The sequence below is a fragment of the Salvelinus fontinalis genome, chromosome 23 (genome assembly GCF_029448725.1).
Source record: "Salvelinus fontinalis isolate EN_2023a chromosome 23, ASM2944872v1, whole genome shotgun sequence".
In the NCBI taxonomy this organism is placed as follows: domain Eukaryota; kingdom Metazoa; phylum Chordata; class Actinopteri; order Salmoniformes; family Salmonidae; genus Salvelinus; species Salvelinus fontinalis.
This window is the reverse complement of record NC_074687.1, coordinates 34,439,792-34,460,871: the sequence shown is the minus strand read 5'-3', so window position 1 is coordinate 34,460,871 and position 21,080 is coordinate 34,439,792. Positions and strand designations below refer to the sequence as shown.

At 41.9% G+C, this 21,080-nt stretch overlaps 2 protein-coding genes across 6 annotated transcripts in view; both read left to right on the top strand.

The window, feature by feature from the left end:
• The window catches only part of LOC129821189 (activin receptor type-2A-like), a 44,517-nt gene extending 29,863 nt beyond the window's left edge, over positions 1–14,654 (top strand). The window contains exons 5-12 of one of the 2 annotated variants that reach the window (XM_055878552.1): positions 4,438–4,461; positions 6,706–6,849; positions 8,342–8,485; positions 8,790–8,935; positions 9,169–9,283; positions 9,516–9,654; positions 10,585–10,715; positions 11,373–14,654. In XM_055878552.1, coding sequence (XP_055734527.1) covers positions 4,438–4,461; positions 6,706–6,849; positions 8,342–8,485; positions 8,790–8,935; positions 9,169–9,283; positions 9,516–9,654; positions 10,585–10,715; positions 11,373–11,567 — 1,038 coding nt within the window. In that variant the 3' untranslated portion in view covers positions 11,568–14,654. The remainder of the gene's footprint in view (positions 1–4,437; positions 4,462–6,705; positions 6,850–8,341; positions 8,486–8,789; positions 8,936–9,168; positions 9,284–9,515; positions 9,655–10,584; positions 10,716–11,372) is intronic. The other variant, XM_055878553.1, reaches the window with a different exon arrangement.
• Positions 14,655–16,457: 1,803 nt separating this feature from the next.
• Positions 16,458–21,080, top strand: part of LOC129821188 (methyl-CpG-binding domain protein 5-like) — a 59,217-nt gene continuing 54,594 nt past the window's right edge. For 2 of the 4 annotated variants that reach the window (XM_055878547.1, XM_055878549.1), the window contains exon 1: positions 16,464–16,813. The gene's annotated coding sequence lies outside the window, so the exon portion shown is untranslated. Of the gene's footprint in view, positions 16,814–21,080 lie in introns of all 4 variants that reach the window. The other 2 variants (XM_055878548.1, XM_055878550.1) reach the window with 2 other exon arrangements.

The following is a 21,080-nucleotide window of genomic DNA, read 5'->3' as shown; positions in this document are numbered from 1 at the left end:
CCCTCAACCTCTCTTTAAAATGAGCCCGACTTCTCTGACAATGGATCATCAGGGCTGCTTTTAGAACCAATGTCCAATCCACTTCATGAGTTTTTATAATAGTCAGAAGACAAAGATGGACATGCTGTACATTAGATACTGACTATCTTGGTACGAGTGTACAGTGTATCTGTTAGTGCAATTCTGATAGAAGAAAGGCTGGTTAGGCCTCCCTATGATGTGTGGTTCTTTCTCAGTATGGCCTGGCCGTTCTATGCAAGTACAGTACCTGATAATCATTGGGGTTTAAAGTGTGTGTGTGTGGTCCTCGCCCACTCATCATCACCCGCACCACAGCACAGAACACTGAGTACAGGAAAGCGTTCGCTCGTTCAGAGAGGAGAGGGGGAGGGTTGGATTAATAATGCATGCCCTCGCTCTCTTTTTTTCCTCCCTCACTCTCTCCCTCTGCCCGCTCATGCTCTCTTCATCTCTACCCCCCCTCCCCCCCGGTTATAAAAAGGCTTGCTGCACGCAGGTCAATGAGACATGCCTGAATTTGATCAATAACAAGCCATGTTTTCGTTAATGCTGGCTTCCCACACCCATACTGCAGCTCTCTCGCTCTGCTGTTATCTACTGGACCATCTACAGCAAGCAGGAGTCATATATATTTATATATATATATATATATATATAGCTGCACATTCAGTGCTTTTCATGCCAGCCATGCATTCTTCCCAAACAAGTTGAGCTATGCATTTACACTATGCATGCTGGTCCATTACCATATATCACATCGATTGCACAGCAGCGACAAAGGAGATCCACGGTAAAGATTAACACTAAATCTCTGCATTGCGTGCACTAGCGACTAGCTCAATGCTCACACACACAGTCTTGTTTAACTAACCCTGCGGGGACACAATTTATAACCATTCTAAATTCTATTTTCCCTATCCCTAACCCTAACCCTAACCCAAACCTCAAAACCATTCCTTAACCCTAAACCTAACTCTAACTCTAACCCTAAAACTAACCATAACTCCTGTTGTGTCTGGACTATCATTAAATGTGAAGACTTTATATTATCAAATCAATTCTCTAGGTTTAATTATTACGTGATTAAACTAATCGTGTATACATTAACTAAGAAGTCGGGGCACCACGGGAAAATGTTTAGCATTAGAGTTATAATTTCCCTAAATATAATTCTTCAGATATTTTAATATCTTATCAATTAGTCTTCCATTAATGATTATTAATTGCCTCATCAGTTCTCATTACTGAAAGTCGCAAACCCTTGGATATCTGCACGAACGCTAGTTAAAATCATGAATCAAAGATGGCTTAATTATTTATTTACTAACTAACTAACTAAATAATCACACAGAATTACATAACAAACAAACAGTATATATTGGTTACTAACAATGATAGAAAAGACCCTAGTGGGCTAAGCCGATATGACGGCTTGGTAGACAAAGGAAAGGGGTGGGGACTGAGCAAGAGTGGGAAAAACAAGATCGATTCACTACACACAGTGGATAATTATAATAATTGAAATGCTAATCCTTTGCACATGAACGGCCGCTCATTCCAGAATAATTGCAATGTATATATTTACGCCCGTATGCCGTTGTTGTCTCTCCGTTGAAAACACTCAATCGTCCTGTAGAGTTCATCAGAGTCTCTGGTTAACTTTCTCAGAAGTCACAATGTCTTTCGTGGTTGTAGGTGGTTAGAATGGATACTTCAGAGTACCATTTGGAATTGTTATCATAGAATAGATGCTTCGGCGGTTGTCGGTATTCTCGTTCTAGACTTCTAGCTGCAGACTAGTAATTATACGTCTAAGATTTGCTCTTATTCTGTAGTGATCGATAGTCTCAGAGTTTAACCGTTTCAGCCGTGTAGCCAAAACTACAGCTGTATGGTCTCTGGCCTATAGAATTGTAGCCATTCCAACGTGGGGACTCCTGTCCCGGCATTCTCTGACTTGTCCTTTGGTAGAGTTGTAGTTTAAACCATTTCACACACCAACGTCACCCGGCATGTTTTGGTCTGGTGTGAAATTAGTCAGGAGTGGGTTTTATACACTTCAGAGAAAAGGGTGGTCCATGATGCCGACTCTATGTCTATGCTCACGTGGGTGTGGTTACTGACTTGGTATGAAAACCCATATTTTCTCATTTAGAAGGTTTACATCTTTTCACAAATATTTTCATGTTTATTCACATACGTTTCACAATATTTAGATGTAAACCTGACAGCTGGGAAATGTATCATTTAAGAGATACAGTTGTGTGTTTCCTGTCCTTCATGAGATCACCAAATGAAACACACTCGTCATGACTGTCCCTTAAGTGTTCATGGACCACTCCCACATTCTCAAAAAGTAGAAATATTGTTTAATTCCCCCATTTTGGTGATTAGGAGTTTTGAACAAAGAGAAGCTCTTTGTTCTGGTAGACTCTCCCTCAATACTGCATGGCAGTTTCTACCAGGTATTTATGACCTGTAGTAAAGTCATAAAACTGTGGAGAGAGAGAGGGGGGGGGGGCTATGATCCTCCCCCCAGGGCAAGTCATGACACTCCTAAACCTAATTCTAACACAAATTATACCCCCTAGAAAATAACATTTGACCTTGTGGGACTAACAAAATGTTCCCAGTTGATCACATTTTTGTTTGTTTACTATTCTTGTGGGGTCACACGCACACTGATTGGTCACTCCTCTGGTTTGCTGTTTGGCCAGGGCTCACCCTCCTCAACCTATATTTCCCGGAGTGCAATGTGATCCGAGAGGAAAAGAGCGGGATAAGAGAGCAGAGGAATGCTTGTTCATTATTCATCAGCCTTCTAAAGGCACCCTCTGAGTAAGCATGTCCTTCAGCGGAGAGGGAGAGGAGAGAGGGCGCAAGGGCTTTTAACCCTACTTAATGTCCTTCCAACACTTGCTTTCTCTCCACTACCAAGGTCTCACTGAAGTGACAGACAGACAAATCAAGCAGAGTGCACCTGTCTTGTTGTATTTCGCTTACTGCCACCTGGGTCCTTTTAAGTCCTTGGTCAGCTTTATTTCACAGGCGTTACCATTGCTTGGAATTTTATTTTATACTCTTATTTATACTCTAGTCTTGACTCTCTGACATTCTCATGGGCTTTATGTCTTGTGCAGGCTCTTACGTGCTTGCACACACATACACATGCATCACTTGCTCGCTCACTCACACACTTACTGAGTCACACACACTCACTCAAATTAATTTACATGCTACAGGAGCATTTAGGTGCAGCAGTGCTACCAGGGATGTGTGTGTGTGTGTTTGTGCACATTTGCGTGCGCATGCTCGTGTGCTTGTGAGAACAGTGTGTGCTCGCTTGGCGGTGTGTCAGGGGAGGGAAGGGACCAGAAGCGTAATCACACTCTCTAACAGCCATTGCGAATTCTGGGGGAATTGTTGGCAGCCACTGAAATGCTTACCGTCAACTTGTCATTTTTATAGCATCCTGGGGCTGAACACTCTGTAATATGCACACATAGCTGGGCTTGAAAACCTGGAGTTAGCAGTAGCCTCTCTCCTCACACACACGCTAAACATAGTACCATTGTGACACACACCATTAGAATGTATGATTTACCCCGTGAGTACTGTTACTCACTCACTTCACCCCTATTGCCTTAGCCGTGAGTACTGTCACTCACTCACTTCACCCCTATTGCCTTAGCCGTGAGTACTGTCACTCACTCACTTCACCCCTATTGCCTTAGCCGTGAGTACTGTCACTCACTCACTTCACCCCTATTGCCTTAGCCGTGAGTACTGTCACTCACTCACGTCACCCCTATTGCCTTAGCCGTGAGTACTGTCACTCACTCACTTCACCCCTATTGCCTTAGCCGTGAGTACTGTCACTCACTCACTTCACCCCTATTGCCTTAGCCGTGAGTACTGTCACTCACCCACTTCACCCCTATTGCCTTTAGCCAGTTGTGTGTGAATGGTGTAGGAATGAATTGGCTGGCGCTTCAATATGATGGTTTTGTAACGGGGTGTAAAGTAAAGAGAAATAGAAAGCTTTCTCAGGCAGACAGGCGGCCTAATGGACTCTCAGACGCTGTCGTGACTTGAAAACTTGGCTGCAGGTGAGCAGCGGAACTCACGGTTGACTGGTTACTCATTCCAGATGTTGCTTTGTAAAAATGGCCCACTCTTGTTGTTCGCCTCCACAGCTTCCAGTGAACTGAATTGAGGTCAGTTGAAAGCATGGTTGACTCCCAGGACAAACCTTGGTGTCCCTGATCCTAGGTCAGGTCAGAACAAGGAGAGGAGTGGTGTTATATCCTCAGTCCATAGGTCATCAGCTCAATTATCATTTATTTTGCCACTCTCTGTGCTTACAATGCTTCCATGTCTCTCATGCTGGAAATGTTGTTTTCTTTCCTTAACTAGCACGCCTTTCATATTATGATAGAGGTAAGAGAAGTCTCTCTCATTCAGCAATTGGGTACAATCTGTTCACTGAAGACTGTTTATTGGTTGGATTTGTTTTTGCATCTCTTATGAATATGATTTATCATATCCCTCAAGCCTGAGCCTGCCACCTCCTCAAATACACTATTCATTTCTATTTCAGTTGTAACGGTGCACTGTATTTTACTTTTGTGATGCTCCTTAATGGTGTTTTATAGTGCACGGACACATGTTAAATCCACTGTCCTGCTTGGGATTCTGCAGCAGAGTCTAAGTGCATGGACCGATGCCTCAGTGGTTGGAACGCAAGAGACCGAGCATGCTATGAATGCAGCCAAAGAACGTGATGGTGAAATGATCGATATGGTGGCTTATATCAATGTGGGGTGGAAGGAAGGGGTGGAAGAATGGTGGCTAAGAACACAGACAAAGTTATAGGCTTCTTAAATATAAAATAACCAAATAACCATTTTGAACAGAAGCAAACCACCACCTGCTGGTTTACTTTATAACTAAGTCAGTACAAGAATAACCATTCTCAATATCTTGTAAACAACAGTATTGATTCGCCAGTTGAAGACAAAAGAATGACTCATAAAGATGATAAATGTTAGGCCTCTCCGCCCTGTCCTAGCCTTCAGGGACAACTGAACCAGAAAATTGCATTGTTTTCATTTTTAGCAGTGCCTGTGCAATGATTGACACTTGAGAGAATGGAAACGTAAACATGACCTTGAACATTGTGAACGCAGCTGGAGGTGCAGGGTGTAGCTGGAGTTAGGCCTGAGCTGCATGATTTAGGCCACGCCTATACATCCTGCCCTATATGTTTCCCTCTTTCACTTGGTGTCCTTCCTCCTTCCTGTTCCACCCTTTGCTGTCATTAATCAGTGTATTCTTTGTTCCCTTCCCGTTGTGGCTGTACACATACAGTAGCAATGTGCATGCAGGCCATTATGTGTACACCCCATGGGGAAAGACAACCATTCTGTATAGATATAGAGGTTCACTACTTTCCTTGCTGTTCAACTCAACCATTAGAGGACAAATAACGAACACAATATTATTATATGACCTGCAGGCTGTAGATATTGTGGTCCTTCAGGTCGGTGAGTGAGTTAGGTAGCAGCAGAGATGTTCTGCTTTGATAAGAGGCCCAGAAACTCACCACCCAACACAGCCAGTTTACACGGGAAACAGACCATCGCTTCTGCTGACAAATGTTTTTTAGTTGATGGATAAGGTCACCATAGGCCTATAGGTCCTGGGCAGAGTCATTCACACACACAGCCAGCCATATGACCACCCCACCTACAACTCCGGACATAAACCCATAGGTTCAACATACAATAGTCTATAGACCTACAACATATTCTGTAGGCACATAAAGGTCATGCTCAGTCAGTATTGCGACCAGAACACCCCTTTATCGGTCTGTCATCAACATCATAAGCCTGCCTTTGTAGTTCTCTTCCTTGATGGAATCAAGGTAAAGGTCTCTCTTTAGTACTGTCTGGAGCTATGAAGGATATGCCTATAAAACATGATCTATGGGTAGCACAGACCAGAGCTGTATAGACATGAAAGGCCCAGACTAGTCCACGTGAACTCCTAGTTCCAGATCAGGAACTGTAGTCCCATTACTTTGACTCAAACTAGAAAATCAACCCACCTCTGTTATCTTTCAAATGGGCTATTGACGCACCTGGACTGGTATATCCTTTTTACACTACTGAGCCAAACCGAGCTGGAAAGAACAATGTGAAAATAAAATATCCTAGCCAGCACGGTACGGTTTGACCCGGCCCTTTAGTGTGAATCAGGTACTAGATTCCTTGCAGACCAGGATTGTGCATCCCTGTTGAATAATTACGTGCTGCAGTAGTCAGTCAGTCAGAGTAGTCCGTCCCCTGCTACTCTACATTAAGTAGGTCAGGCCTCATCCAGTAGTCCAGAGAGGAGACAGAGGTTGGTGATTAAGTTTAACAAGCTCACCACTTCCCTAGCCCCCATAAGCCCCTTCTGTCAAAGCTTCATAGTGCCCAGCCCAGCAGCTGCTCTAAAGTTTCCCTTTTCTTTGACTTGAGGTTATGGCCCAACCATTGACCCTGCTACACTGCAGCCATTTTGTATCCTACTTCTTTAGTCACTGTAGTATGCCGATATGCAAAGCGTTGCACTTGATGCTTGGCCTCTGTGTAATAAACAGTGAGGTTGATGTGTCTTTTTCTCTCCTCTCCTTTGTAGGATCCAGGGCCCATGCCCCCTTCCCCCATCCTGGGTCAGAAGCCATTGCAGTTGATTGAGATCAAAGCCAGGGGGCGCTTCGGCTGCGTTTGGAAGGCTCAGCTACTCAATGATTATGTGGCTGTCAAAATCTTCCCCATTCAGGTACAGTACTGTTAGCCACTAACTAACCACCTGCAGCAGAATGCAGGGCTAGGGGAGTTGTGGCTTTCCCTGCTTCTTTGGGAGAGAGAGGAGAGCGTCATCAGTCTTAAAATTCCAGGCCCTAACTAATCCTCCTGGGCTGACCAGCCCTTTAGCTTAGAGGCCAATCACTAAACCCACAGTGGCCTCGATTGACCACTAAGCACTAACTGACATAATGACAGAACATGCATACAGTAAGGTCCATAATTATTGATACCCTTTATAAAGATGAGCAAGAAAGACTATAAAATAAATAATTGAAATACTGAGCTATATTGTATGCTAAACATTTTTTTTTTTTACATTATACTAATACAATTTCTCAGAGAGAGATTTTGTTTAACAAGTAATGCAAAGAAATAATTTTTTCAAATAAAAAAATTATTCAAATGAGCTCTATTTTCATCATCCATAGCACCGGTTCCAATCCAAGTGCCAATTCCGTTTAGCAAACTCCAGGCGGTACTATGGTCAGATGACTTGAAAATAGAGTTCTTTGACCACACGCACCAGTGGTAGGTTTGGTGTCAAAAAACAGATGCATATGCAGAAAAGAACCTCATACCTACTGTAAAATATGGTGGTGGATCTTAGATGTTATGGGGCTACTTCCACTGGTCCAGGAGCTCTTGTTAAGGTCAACGGCATCATGAACTTTACCAAGTACCAACCAAAAACCTGGTTACCTCTGCCAGGAGACTGAAACTTGGCTGCAAGTGGATCTTCCACCAAGCCGATAACTCTAAGCACACATCAAAATCCACCAAAGGTTAATTAACCACAAAATCAACTTTTTGCAATGGCCAGCTCAGTCTCTGGACTTAAACCCCATTGAAACGCTGTGGTTTGAATTGAGTGCAGGCAAAGGATATCAAGGATATTAAGATACTGTATGGAGGAATGGTCTAAGATCACCCCAAATGTGTTCTCCAATCTCATAAAACATTTTAGAAAAAGCCTCAGTGTCGTTATCCTCACAATGTGAGGGTGCTGGATAATTGAAAACAAACAAATTACTTTTTAAACAAAATCTCATTCTCTTAGCAATTGTATTTGTATAAAAGGATATAATTTTCAAAAATAATTGAGCATACAATATAGCTCACTATTTGAATTATTTATTTATATTGTCTTTTGGAAAGAAGTGGAGGGCACTGAACCAACTTGAGTCGAGGTGTACCTAAAAAATGCAATCATAATTGAAAAGGAAAAGTCGCAGCGCTCGCTCGTCTTTTTTGCTCATCTTTATCAAGGAGGCCAATCATTTTGGACCTGACTGTATATTATACTGTTTTAACCAGTTAAAGAAATGTTTTTTTTTGGTGTCTTTTGACAATTTGTTTACCCTACCAAATACTTTGCAATCTAATAATGGGGGGAAATCCAATACTCACTAGTTGTTATACATTTGTCTTTGTAGTGAATCTGTGGCCTTGTTTGTCATCCTCAGGACAAGCAGTCATGGCACAATGAGTATGAAATCTACAACCTGAGCGGGATGAGGCATGAGAACCTTCTCCACTTCCTCGGAGCGGAGAAGAGGGGCACCAACATGGACATAGAGCTGTGGCTGATCACAGCCTACCACGAGAAGGTACAGCCCCCCCTGCTGGCCAAAGGACCACAGCACAAACACAAAGCACATTCAGCCGAACTCATTCAACGTTCTCATGCTAGAATTGAACAATTATCCCAATAAACATGAAGAAGATAATGATGTTTCTTCCTAATTTTCAGAGAATACTAGAATGTTTTTTATCTGTGTTGAATAAACATGCCCTCTAGTGGTTAGAAGTAGAACAATCAGCTGGCATTATGTCAGACTGTTGTGGCATGTTGAAGGTGAGGCACATTGCTGGGTGCTGTTATATAAACTGGCTGTATGCCTCCATTTCCAGGGCTCGTTGACAGACTATCTGAAGGCCAACGTGTTGTCATGGAACGAGCTGTGTCACATAGCCCAGACCATGTCCCGAGGCCTGGCTTATCTCCATGAAGACATTCCTGGTCTGAAGGATGGACACAAGCCTGCCATCGCCCACAGGTCAGCTCCCTGCTCTCCTATCTTCCCCAGTCACCTATCCTATCTATCCTCCATGTTTTTGTCTTCCAATAAACCTATTATATTATATTTTATTCTATCCACGTCCTTCCTCCACAAACAAAATATCTCTGCTTCCAGATATTATACAATATTATGATAAGTGATGGGTAGCTTTCCTCTCCTACGCTGTCTGTTGTCTCATTGGAGTGTTTCTGTTCTTCTGTGATCCACAGGGACATCAAGAGTAAGAACATCCTTCTGAAGTCCAACCTGACGGCCTGCATTGCTGACTTTGGCCTGGCCCTGAGGTTTGAGGCTGGGAAATCAGCTGGGGACACGCACGGACAGGTGAGTGATGAGATGTAGGTTGTGGAGAGACTGTCTGATAGGTTCCATGATGTCAAAATGAATGGATCATTCTACATCATAAAATCCGCTTGTCAATAGTTGAGCTTTGTATTGCCTGATGCCAAAATAGACACTGTATTCCACAATTGACTGTAAACTGTCCAAAACAAGCATGACCATTGATTTAGATTGATATCGAACAAATCAGTGTGTGTTTGTCTATCATTTCCAGGTGGGCACCCGGAGGTACATGGCCCCTGAGGTCCTGGAGGGGGCGATCAACTTCCAGCGGGACTCATTCCTGAGGATAGACATGTATGCTCTGGGACTGGTGCTGTGGGAGCTGGCCGCACGCTGCAAGGCTGCCGACGGTAAGAGCACACTCCCTTGAAGGACCATACATTAGGGGTGACCAATCCTTCTCCTGGAGAGCACGATTCTCTTCCAACCCTACTCTCAGGCGAGCTACCCTACCGCAGGATTTAGTTCTAACTTTACTCGGCACCTTGATTAGCTGAATCAGGTGTGCAAGTGTAGGGCTGGAGCAGAAGCCTGTATACCCAGTAGCTCTCCAGGAGGATTGTCCTTTAATGCCGAAGTACTACCATAGTCCTGGTCAAGGGCCACCACTGTCTAAGCAGGGGCCAGTTGGTTGTTATGGATTATGTCTGTCTGGTTCCATGGAGCAGTAGTGACCTGGCCTAGCCTGTGTAGTTGTGTCGGTGGTCAGCATGTGGAACACTCTGTGGTTATTACTGGAGGTCAACTCGGAGTTAGAGCTTGGTCAGAGCAACTCACCGGCTCGGAGGGAGACCTCCACTGGTCAAGGGCTGTTATAGACTGGGTGGTTCGAGCCCTGAATGCTGATTGGCTGACAGCCGTGGTATATCAGACCGTATACCATGGGTATGACAAAACATGTATTTTTACTGCTCTAATTACGTTGGTAACCAGTTTATAATAGCAATAAGGCACCTTGAGGATTTGTGGTGTATGGCCAATATACCATGGCTAAGGGCTGTATCCAGGCACTCTTCATTGCGTCGTGCAAAGAACAGCCCTTAGCCGTGGTATATTGGCCATATACCACACCCCTTCGTGCCTTATTGCTTAATTAGACCACAGAAAGCATCAGCTCTTAATTCCTTATGAGAATCTCAGAGCACTGATTGAGTTGACCACTGATTTATGTTCTTTATTAGCTCAAATAAACTATTGTTATATTGATTGCATTTTGTTTTGTGAATGGGTCACTGTGGTGTTGAGATGTGTGTGTAACATTGTGCTGTGTGTATGTTCAGGCCCTGTGGATGAGTACATGCTGCCGTTTGAGGAGGAGATTGGCCAGCACCCGTCCCTGGAGGACATGCAGGAGGTAGTGGTCCACAAAAAGCTGAGGCCCACGCTCAGGGAGTGCTGGCAGAAACACGCGGTGAGTAGATCATATACACCATGTATCTTAATCTATAATGTGACTGAAGGGGCAGTACAGTGACTACCACAAACTAACGAAACCCATCATCATGGAACAGTAAGGACATCGAGTACAGAGAAGCTCTGCTGAGCAGAAAAAATAGCACAAATACTGAACAGCTTTTGACATTAACATTACAATGGGCTATTATAGCTAAAAATAGCTCCATGTTAATTTCCCTGTATAAGCCTTTCACTCCCTGCCATGGCCCAGGCCACTGCTTACCTCATCTGTTTATGTCTTGACTGCGGTTAGCTAAGACGGTTTGTCTGAATCCCTACTGTTTGCAGAGCATCCTAACTCGAGCCCAACACAGACACTTATTGATCGGAGAATGATACTGTCTTTGTGGCCTGATTTCTCTCCCCCCCCAGTCTAGAAGATAGCGGCCATTTCTGAAATGTCTGCTTAATAGCCTCCTTCTCAAAGTTTCTGCACTATCAGTGTCTCCTATCGAATCTGTGGATCTGTAACAGTAGATTAGTTAAGCTAATGGCGTCTGGTCTCTCTGTCCACAATGCTGCCACACGGGCCTTGTTTGCTGTGTGTCGTTGTGCCCTTGTGTCGCAGAGGGTAAACGTGTGTGTGCTAATGTGTGTGCTCTGTCCCTCCCAGGGTCTGACCATGCTGTGTGAGACAATCGAGGAGTGCTGGGACCATGAGGCAGAGGCACGCCTGTCGGCGGGGTGCGTGGAGGAGCGCGTGGTGCAGATGCAGCGCCTCAACAACGTCACTGCGCCCGAGGAGATTGTCACAGTTGTCACCATGGTGACCAACGTGGACTACCCCCCTAAAGAGTCCAGCCTATGACTAGGCGTATGAGTTAACACAGGACAGGAGAACAGACCCCACAGAGACTCACCTCCCTGAGCAGAGGGTCAAGACTCGTTCCACATCCGTCGCTGTGATTGTACACAAGGTGGCGGCAAAAATCACTCAGTGGACCTAGGTTCATGGAGAACTATCCAGGTCTGAATTGGTTCCTATTGCGTTTAGCTACATGTGTGCCTAAAGACTTCCTCACGCCTGGGTCATTTTAAAATGGGAGGGCGTGATGGGAAAACAAACTAGCAATCATCTAAATCCCTCACTGGACGCACCTTGACAATGGACAAAGTCATTTTAAAGTTGACATTTTGGCTGATATTACAATTTTTTTGTAAAAGAAAGGAAAACGTACTTCCTGGACTGACTTCAGTTTTTTCTCTAAGAAAAGGAGGAACAGGAGAGAAGAAGAATCCCGACACAAACACAGTTAATTTAATTTCAGTATAAAAAAGGGCAACTTGGTTTTTAAACACATTTGCTCTTTGTGTTTCTATGAATGACTATTGTAATGCCAATAAGAAACAGCTTCTGAATGTCTGTGTATCGCTGCTGTACATATATCAACAGAGAGAAAAAATAGCGTAATCAAGGTTATTTATCCGGACCTGCCTCACAGCATTTCTTTAAAAATAACCATCAACCTCTTGAGTCTCTTAACAAGGTATACCTCAGTTTCACATCCTACAAATGATGTTTTCCTTCGTAACACTAAAACCACTACAGGACATCGACATTCAGATGACATGTTTGGTATTGAAGCTTTTTCAAATTATGGAGTATGCCAACAAAAATGGCCATTCACAAATCAGTGTTTTTGCCTTGTTAAGTCCTTTGTTTGTGTATTTTATATGTTGCCCCAGCTATTCAAATGTGACTGTGAGCGTTGTTGTTTTACCAACATTTTAAGACCGTTTAAACATGTTGAGAAGAAAATCCCTGAAAATATGAATACATTAGAGAAAAAATATTTTAAAAGCATTTCCCTTATTAGATTTGCAGTGTCTACAAAATATTTAAAAACGCATGTTTTCCCCCCCTTTTTTCTATGTAAAAGTGTGTGACACTGGTGTCAGGTGTTCGAAACCCCCTATGGATTTTAAAATGAAACGTCTACAATCCGCTGTAACAGTATTGCTCTTTCTCCCTGCCCTGGTTGTAGTATTTTCTGTTTGTAGTCTGCTATTTCCATCATATTTCAATACGTCTCAGGAAGCACACATTACTCTATGACCCCATCCTCTCTGCTTTTAGGCGTTGACTGATTCTCGTGCCATTATTTTGGAGACAACTTAATCAAGGGGTGCATACATGAAGTCTTTACAGCTGGTGTGGTTTTCAGGTAGATGTCCATATAGAGGGGTTATTCAGATCATGTCAGGTGTTCTACATTACTAAAGTAGCCATCATGATCAAATCTATATGTGTTCCCCTTCAATCTTGTATTCCCCATCACTAACAGCATGTCCACCACTTTGGCTCTGTGCTCCTTAGACAAGACATAAAAAGATTCAAATGGCCAATTGCAGCTTTCAGATTCTAACCCGGAATATGTTCTGTTAGTAGTCCTATTGTACTCAAACATTGGTGACTCAATTATATGCTTCTCTCCATCAGACATATTTTGTTATAGCCTACCACATAACATTCAGGGATATAGTAACACTACGCTTTTACTCAGTTAACTGTATGCAATTAAAGTTGGGGCTGACAGTGGCTTCTTGCCATGGCACCAACTTTCAATCTCTATGTAGCGTTTGTTTTTTAATCAATGAAATCAGCTGTTTTTGTTTATTCTCTGACTATAAACCCGCACATCCTCTCTGGCAATAACTGTATGCCATCTCAATAGTACAATGATATGTAAGTTATGGATTTAAAGTAGTCATTGCATCTGTAGGACTAAGCCTGTAGCTCGGAGGGTTTATTATTCTCTCACTCACTGACATCTATGCTACTCTTGCTTTTCCTCTCTAACCTGAGCCACTGATTCAGGAGTGTAGATATGGGGAGCCAACAACAGAGCAATCTTCAAAAGCAGGGGAGACAGATTTGCAACTGCTGCCATTTTGGTATATACTTACTGTATTATCTGTAGCACTGATGCCAAGGAGGAAAGTCAAATCCAATCTTTATGTTTCCATATTTTCCATACTTTTTAAAAACACTGCTGCTGTGCAAATGCTCCATCTCACTAAACAGATGCTCTCCCTCTGGCCTCAGAAGGTTTCTAGGTTTATTTTATGTAAAACAATAGTACATCACTTGTTTCTATGACACCATTATGTTTCTAAGGAGGCACACATTACATTTAGCCTACATTACACCCCCTTAAAAGCCAAACCCCTCTGACATTAGTAGATGACTGGATGGAAAATGCACAGTGTGTACATATGAATGTTGTTTTAGATTGTGATTTTAGCATGATGTTGTTTTATATGGTCTCAAGGCAAAAAATGAATAAAAAATCCTTTCTATTGTTAATAATATTCTCCCAAAATATTTTTGTTGTTTATTTGATATGTAATTGTATTTTTAAAATGGTTTTATTAATTTATGTCAAGGCCCAGACAATGCTAACTTCTCTTTCAGAAGAAGTAGTATTGTTATTATATATCTTTATGCTAGTAAAGACTCCCTGGATTGGCTCATAATTTACCTCAGACAGACATCCTAGCTGTCACTCAACGTTCCCACAACATTGATCAGTGTTGAAGGCGAGTTGTATGGTGCAACCATAGACTTGTATAATTAACAATGTTGTGGGAATATGACCTGAGATTTGATCAGCTATGGCGTTTTTATTTTCTATGTTATGGTGACATTACTTTGTCATCACACAATAGAAATGGTGTCACTGTTAACTGAGGTTTGTGTTATCTGCCGATATTCTCACCATAAGCATAAATGGCCATCCTACAATCAAAATAAACATGCCATCTTTTCCTTTGTTTTGCAAGTATTTAACAAACAGTTTCAGGGCTTGGTTGGAAGTGATTGTTAAATATTGTACAGAATAAATTGTATGCTATTTCTCCCACTAAAATAAAGTATAGTGACTGCTCTGAACAATGTGTACTGTCTGTTTTTGAGGTTCTGAGTATGAAAACGCAGGTGCACTTACTCCCGAGTGGCACAGCTGTCTAAGGCACTGCATCTCAGTGCTAAAGGCATCACTACAGACCCTGGTTCGATTCCAGGCTGTATCACAACCGGCTGTGATTGGGAGTCCCATAGGGCGGCGCACAATTGGCCCAGCGTCGTCCGGGTTAGGTTTGACCGGGGTAGGCCGTCATTGTAAATAAGAATTTGTTCTTAACTGGCTTACCTAGTTAAACAAAGGTTAAATTAAAAAATATATATATATATTTTTTTGTTGTTGTAATATTCCTAGGTAGACAGGTTGCCTCCCACAATGTTAAAACTTCTTCAGGATCGGTGGGTCCCCTGTGGGACGGTTGAGCTAACGTAGGCTAATGCGATTAGCATGAGGTTGTAAGTAACAAGACAATTTCCCAGGACATAGACATATCTGATATTGGAAGAAAGCTTAAATTCTTGTTAATCTAACTGCACAGTCCAATTTACAGTAGCTATTACAGTGAAAGAATACCATGCTATTGTTTGAGGAGAGTGCAGTTTTGAACATGAGAAGTTATGAATTTACAAATTAGTCACATTTGGGCAGTCTTGATACAAAATTTAGAACAGAAATGCAATGGGTCATTTGATCAGTCTAAAACGTTGTACATACACTGCTGCCATCTAGTGGCCAAAATCGAAATTGCACCTGGGCTGGAATAATACATTATGACCTTTCTCTTGCATTTCAAAGATGATGGTACAAAAAAAGACAATAATGTTTTTCTTTGTATTATCTTTTACCAGATCTAATGTGTTATATTCTCCTACATTCCTTTCACATTTCCACAAACTTCAGTGTTTCCTTTCAAATAGTAACAAGAATATGCATATCCTTGCTACAGGCAGTTAGATTTGGGTATGTCATTTTAGGCGAAAATTGGAAAAAAGGGGTGGATCCTTAAGAGTTAACACTGTTCCAGCCCGAGGTCTGGGATTTCGGAGACTACACTGTCCTGGGAGCACTGAAGAAGAGGCAGCAACATTCATCCAATGTTTACCCACCACCTGTGTAAACCCATTAATGTGCAGATGGCTGTGAATGAATGTTACAACTGTGCTGCTGATTTAGGATAGATTGTGAGAATAGGATGATTCGTGCAGTCGGTCATCTACCAAGCTGGCAGAATTTCTGATGCAGTGCTTAAGTACAGTATGAATGTGGTTTGGTAGATCTCAGCACCCTAGGGAGCTAGAGTCTGATCATTCATCTGATCACTAGATGGCAGCAAAGCCCATTGCATCTCGGATTCCCTTTGTCACACCTTGGGATGCATGAACATGAATTGAACATCCTGGGCCTGATACACTAAATATGTACGCACATTGTAATTTACACTACCTATAGAAGCTACAATAAGGCCATTCATTGTGATAGAACGTTGTGGGGAAAATCTTTCAAACGAAATGCATTCAATGGATGCATCATGAACAGCTGTCTGGCAGTGGTGTACTATAAGTACAAAATAATCACAATTTATTCAACAATCAGAATATGCCTGCATTATGGAATGCATGGACCATAATACTTTCGAAGATACAAAAATGTTTCAACATGTCTCCTGCTAAATAACTACATTTAAACTTCAATGGCATATGGACGTCCCAAGGATCCCGGATAGCACAGACCCTTTTTCTAAACCTTACTTGCGTACCATTTACATTGTGTTGCATGGTGGGACACCTTTTTTCCAGGCTCCAGCTGCGGCGCATGCGCAATTTATCTCTCCCATATTTCTATCCCCAACAAGCTGGATAGAAATCGAGGAGTAGCACTTGTACGTGGGAGCGCTTTAATCTTGATTTTTAAAGGAATAGCTAACCTGAACCTAGACTTATTTCAACATTTCTCAACACATAATCCTTAAAAGCTAAATGTGGACTATTTAAATGCAGGGCATGGTATTTGGGATATGCTAAAACCTTATTTCTGACTCCTGTCTCTCAGCAACAGACCTCTGGCTGTCTCAATTTTGGCCCTGGCTCGACTCGACTGACATTTCTGCAAAGGGCTTCGGTTCATGGTGATATTTTTACTAAATTCTCGGGTTGCTGGGTGTCGTTTTTGTCATCTGAAAAAGGTAACTAAGGTAAGAGTGTAAAATTTGTTTACAAATGTAAGATATATATTTTTGCAAACTCTATTGTAGCTGGTTAGCTAGCTAAATGGCTAGCTAAGTTAGCGACTAGTAGCACAACAAAGATGTGGAAAAAACATGTATTTTGTCATGCAGGGACTACTGTTGAAGTTGTAGCTATCTTCACTAAGCGTGTTCTTGGCTGTGAAATTGTTCGTGCTGTGTTTATGTTATGTCATCGTCAATAACAGGGTAGTAAGCGTAGCCACCAAGTAGCGAGCTCCTTAAAGTAAAGGCAGCTAGGTAACTAACGTTAGCTAGTAGCCCAATATGTACTCTTAATACCGTTACTCCTTAAAAGGTCCAAGGACCTTGTTATTTTCAGAGGTAAACAGCCAAGTACTCCATCTAAACGTGTATCTATTCTCAATTGCGATATGATTTTAGAAACATAAAGCCCTTTACTTTCTTATCATATCAAAAATAATTTTACAAATGTAAAAAAAAATACACTTACTGTCACCAGTGGAGGCTGCTGGAACGGCGCATCAACACATGGAAACCATGTGTTTGATGTATTTGATTACAATATTCCTATCCAGTCATTACCACGAGCCCGTCCTCCCCAATTAAGGTGCCACCAACTTCCTGTGCTGGACACTGTTTCATCTGGCTTTATCACAGTTGCAGCCGATATTATTTTTCAGTGACGAAGTTTCTGGAGCATGCTAGATAGCAAGGTAATTAACACCGGTGGTCCCTTGGTCTTCAGTCTGTCTTCTGTAAAGTTCTGTAACATGGAGATAGGGCCGTGTGGGAACACTAACCCTATAAAAGGTGTGTATCAATTTTAACGTTTTTTTATTTTATTTTATCGCTGATATGAACGATAAGGTCCTTATGCTATCAAAACCGTATCGCAAGCCATGTTCAGATGGAGCGTCTGGATTTAACAAAACTCACACACACTTATGCTGTATTGTACTGTGGTTTCAGAGGAGTGTGGCACAGTAATAATTTACCTGACTTTAATATAATAGTTTTTTTCCTAAATCCTAATCCTGGATAGTGATGACAATCTGTAACCGTTTGGTTTTTGTACTGTTTGATTTCTAAACCAGATGAGTTCTCAAATGTAAGCAGTTGCCCAATATCATGGTGGGCATGCGTGATGTTGGAATATAAAGTATGGAGAAGGATAAATTGTCAGCAGGATTATAGTAAAATCAGTTGGCAAAACGAATGTTTGCGTTTCAAATACTAAATGTTCAGTGAATATATTTAGGTGGTTTAAATGATTAGCCTAACTTTGTAACTAACCTTGTAAAAGTTGACGGTGGCAATTTATTGCCAATCCATTATTCTGCTACTAGCTACGAGTGTGAGACATGTTTTCCATAATGTGCACGTTTTATGCATATACCTTCGAACAAAGAACACATCACATTTAGTGTTTCACCATTTATTGAGAACGTAGACATAACAAACATGTATCAGGCAGTATTTGAAGTATCTAAGTATAGTGTAACCTACCAATCTGTGTATACTGAACAAAAATATAAACACAACATGCAACAATTTCAAAAATGTGTCAATTGAAATAAATTCATAAGGCTAATCTATGGATCTCTATGGATGTCACATGACTGGGCAGGGGTGCAGCCATGGTTGGGCCTTGGAGGGCATAGGCCCACCCACTGGGGAGCCAGGCCCAGCTAATGAGAATAGCCCCACCCCCCCCCCCCCCCATCCCGCATGTGAAGAAGCCGGATGTGGAGGTCCTGGGCTGGGTTGTGAGGCCGGTTAGACGTACTGCCAAACTAACATTCAATTCTCAGGCAACTGCTCTGGTAGACATTCCTGCATGCACTCTCCCTCAACATTTGAGACATCTGTGGTGTTGTGTGACAAAACTGCATATTTTAAAGTGGCCTTTTATTGTCCCCAGCACAAGGTGCACATGTGTAATGATCATGCTGTTTAATCAGCTTCTTGTTTTGCCACACCTGTCAGGTGAATGGATTATTTTGGCAGAGGAGAAATGATCACTAACAGTGACGTAAACAAATTTGTGCAAAATATTTGAGAGAAATAAGCTTTTGGTGAGTATGGAACATTTCAGGTATTTTTGATTTCAGCTCATGAAACATGGGACCAACACTTTACATGTTGCATTTTATATCTTTGTTCAGTGTATAGGGTTCCACATTTTGGGAAATATTCAGAGGTGGGAATTAACGGGAATATATGGGAATTAACGGAAATTAATATTAAAACCATTTAAATGTAGATGTCTTTTTGCATTGGATATATTTACCATATCATATGTGGATAGAAACATAACCTTTTACCTTGTCATAAGTAGACATACACTACCGTTCAAAAGTTTAGGGTCACTTAGCTAATCCAAGTTTATCATTTTAAAAGGCTAACACAACGTTCCATTGGAACACAGGAGTAATGGTTGCTGATAATGGGCCTCAGTATGCCTATGTAGATATATAATAAAAAATCTGCCGTTTCCAGCTACAATAGTCATTTACAACATTAACAATGTCCACACTTTTTCTGATCAATTTGATATTTTAAATGGACAAAAAATGCCTTTTCTTTCAGAAACAAGGACATTTCTAGAAAACCCTTTTGCAATTATGTTAGCACAGCTGAAAACTTGCTGTGCTGTTTAACTTCTTACGGCTGAAATCCCGTTAACGGGATCGATTTGACAACAGCCAGTGAAAGTGCAGGGCGCCAAATTCAAACAACAGACATCTCATAATTAAAATTCCTCAAACATACAAGTATTATACACCATTTTAAAGAAACTTGTTGTTAATCCCACCACAGTGTCCTATTTCAAAAAGGCTTTACGACGAAAGCACACCATCTGATTATGTTAGGTCAGCGCCTAGTCACAGAAAAACACAGCCTTTTTCCAGCCAAAGAGAGGAGTCACATAAAGCAGAAATAGAGATTAAATTAATCACTAACCTTTGATCTTCATCAGATGGCACTCATAGGACTTCATGTTACACAATACATGCATGTTTTGTTCGATAAAATTCATATTTATATCCAAAAATCTCAGTTTATATTGGCGCGTTATGTTCAGTAATGTTTTGCCTCCATGAGATAATCTGAGTAAAAGCACACCATGAGATAATCTGAGTACAGCGCTCAGCCACCATACAGATACCCGCCATGTTGTAGAGTCAACAAAAGTCAGAAATAGCATTATAAATATTCACTTACCTTTGATCTTCATCGGAATGCACTCACAGGAATCCCAGTTCCACAATAAATGTTTGTTTTGTTCGATAAAGTCCATCATTTATGTCCAAATACCTCCTTTTCGTTCGCGCGTTTAGTCCAGTAATCCAAATGCACAACGCGCGAGCACTAAGTCCAGATGAAATGTCAAAAAGGTTATATTACAGTTCGTGGAAACATGTCAAACGATGTATAGAATCAATCTTTAGGATGTTTTTATCATAAATCTTCAATAATGTTTCAACCGAACAATTCCTTTGTCTTTAGAAATGAAAAGGAACAGAGCTCGCTCTCACGGCCGTGCGCCTGACTTAGCTCATGGCATTCTGCCAGACCCCTTAGTCAAACAGCTCTTATTCTCTCCCCCTTTACAGTAGAAGCCTGAAACAAGGTTTTAAAGACTGTTGTCATCTAGTGGAAGCCTTAGGAAGTGCAATCGGACCAGCATCCCGGAGTCGCCTCTTCACTGTTGACGTTGACACTGGTGTTTTGCGGGTACCATTTAATGAAGCTGCCAGTTGAGGACTTGTGAGGCGTCTGTTTCTTCAAACTAGACACTCTAATGTACTTGTCCTCTAGCTCAGTTGTGCACCGAGGCCTCCCACTCCTCTTTCTATTCTGGTTAGAGCCAGTTTGCGCTGCTCTGTGAAGGGAGTAATACACAGCGTTGTACAAGATCTTCAGTTTCTTGGCAATTTCTCGCATGGAATAGCCTTCATTTCTCAGAACAAGAATAGACTGAGTTTCAGAAGAAAGTGCTTTGTGTCTGGCCATTTTGAGCCTTGCATCTCCATCCCAAAGCCCTTGCTTGGAAGTGTACTTCACCAGACTTCCAAGAACCTTGCCCTCATCCAGACCAAGGTGGCGAGACACAGTAGTGATGACACCATAGGGCTTGTTGATCTCTGCCCCAGACAGGATGCTCTTGCCAGTATACTTGGGGTCCAACATGTACGCTGCGGCGTGCATGGGCTTCAGGCAGAAGTCTTCACGCTTTTTGTTGTATTTC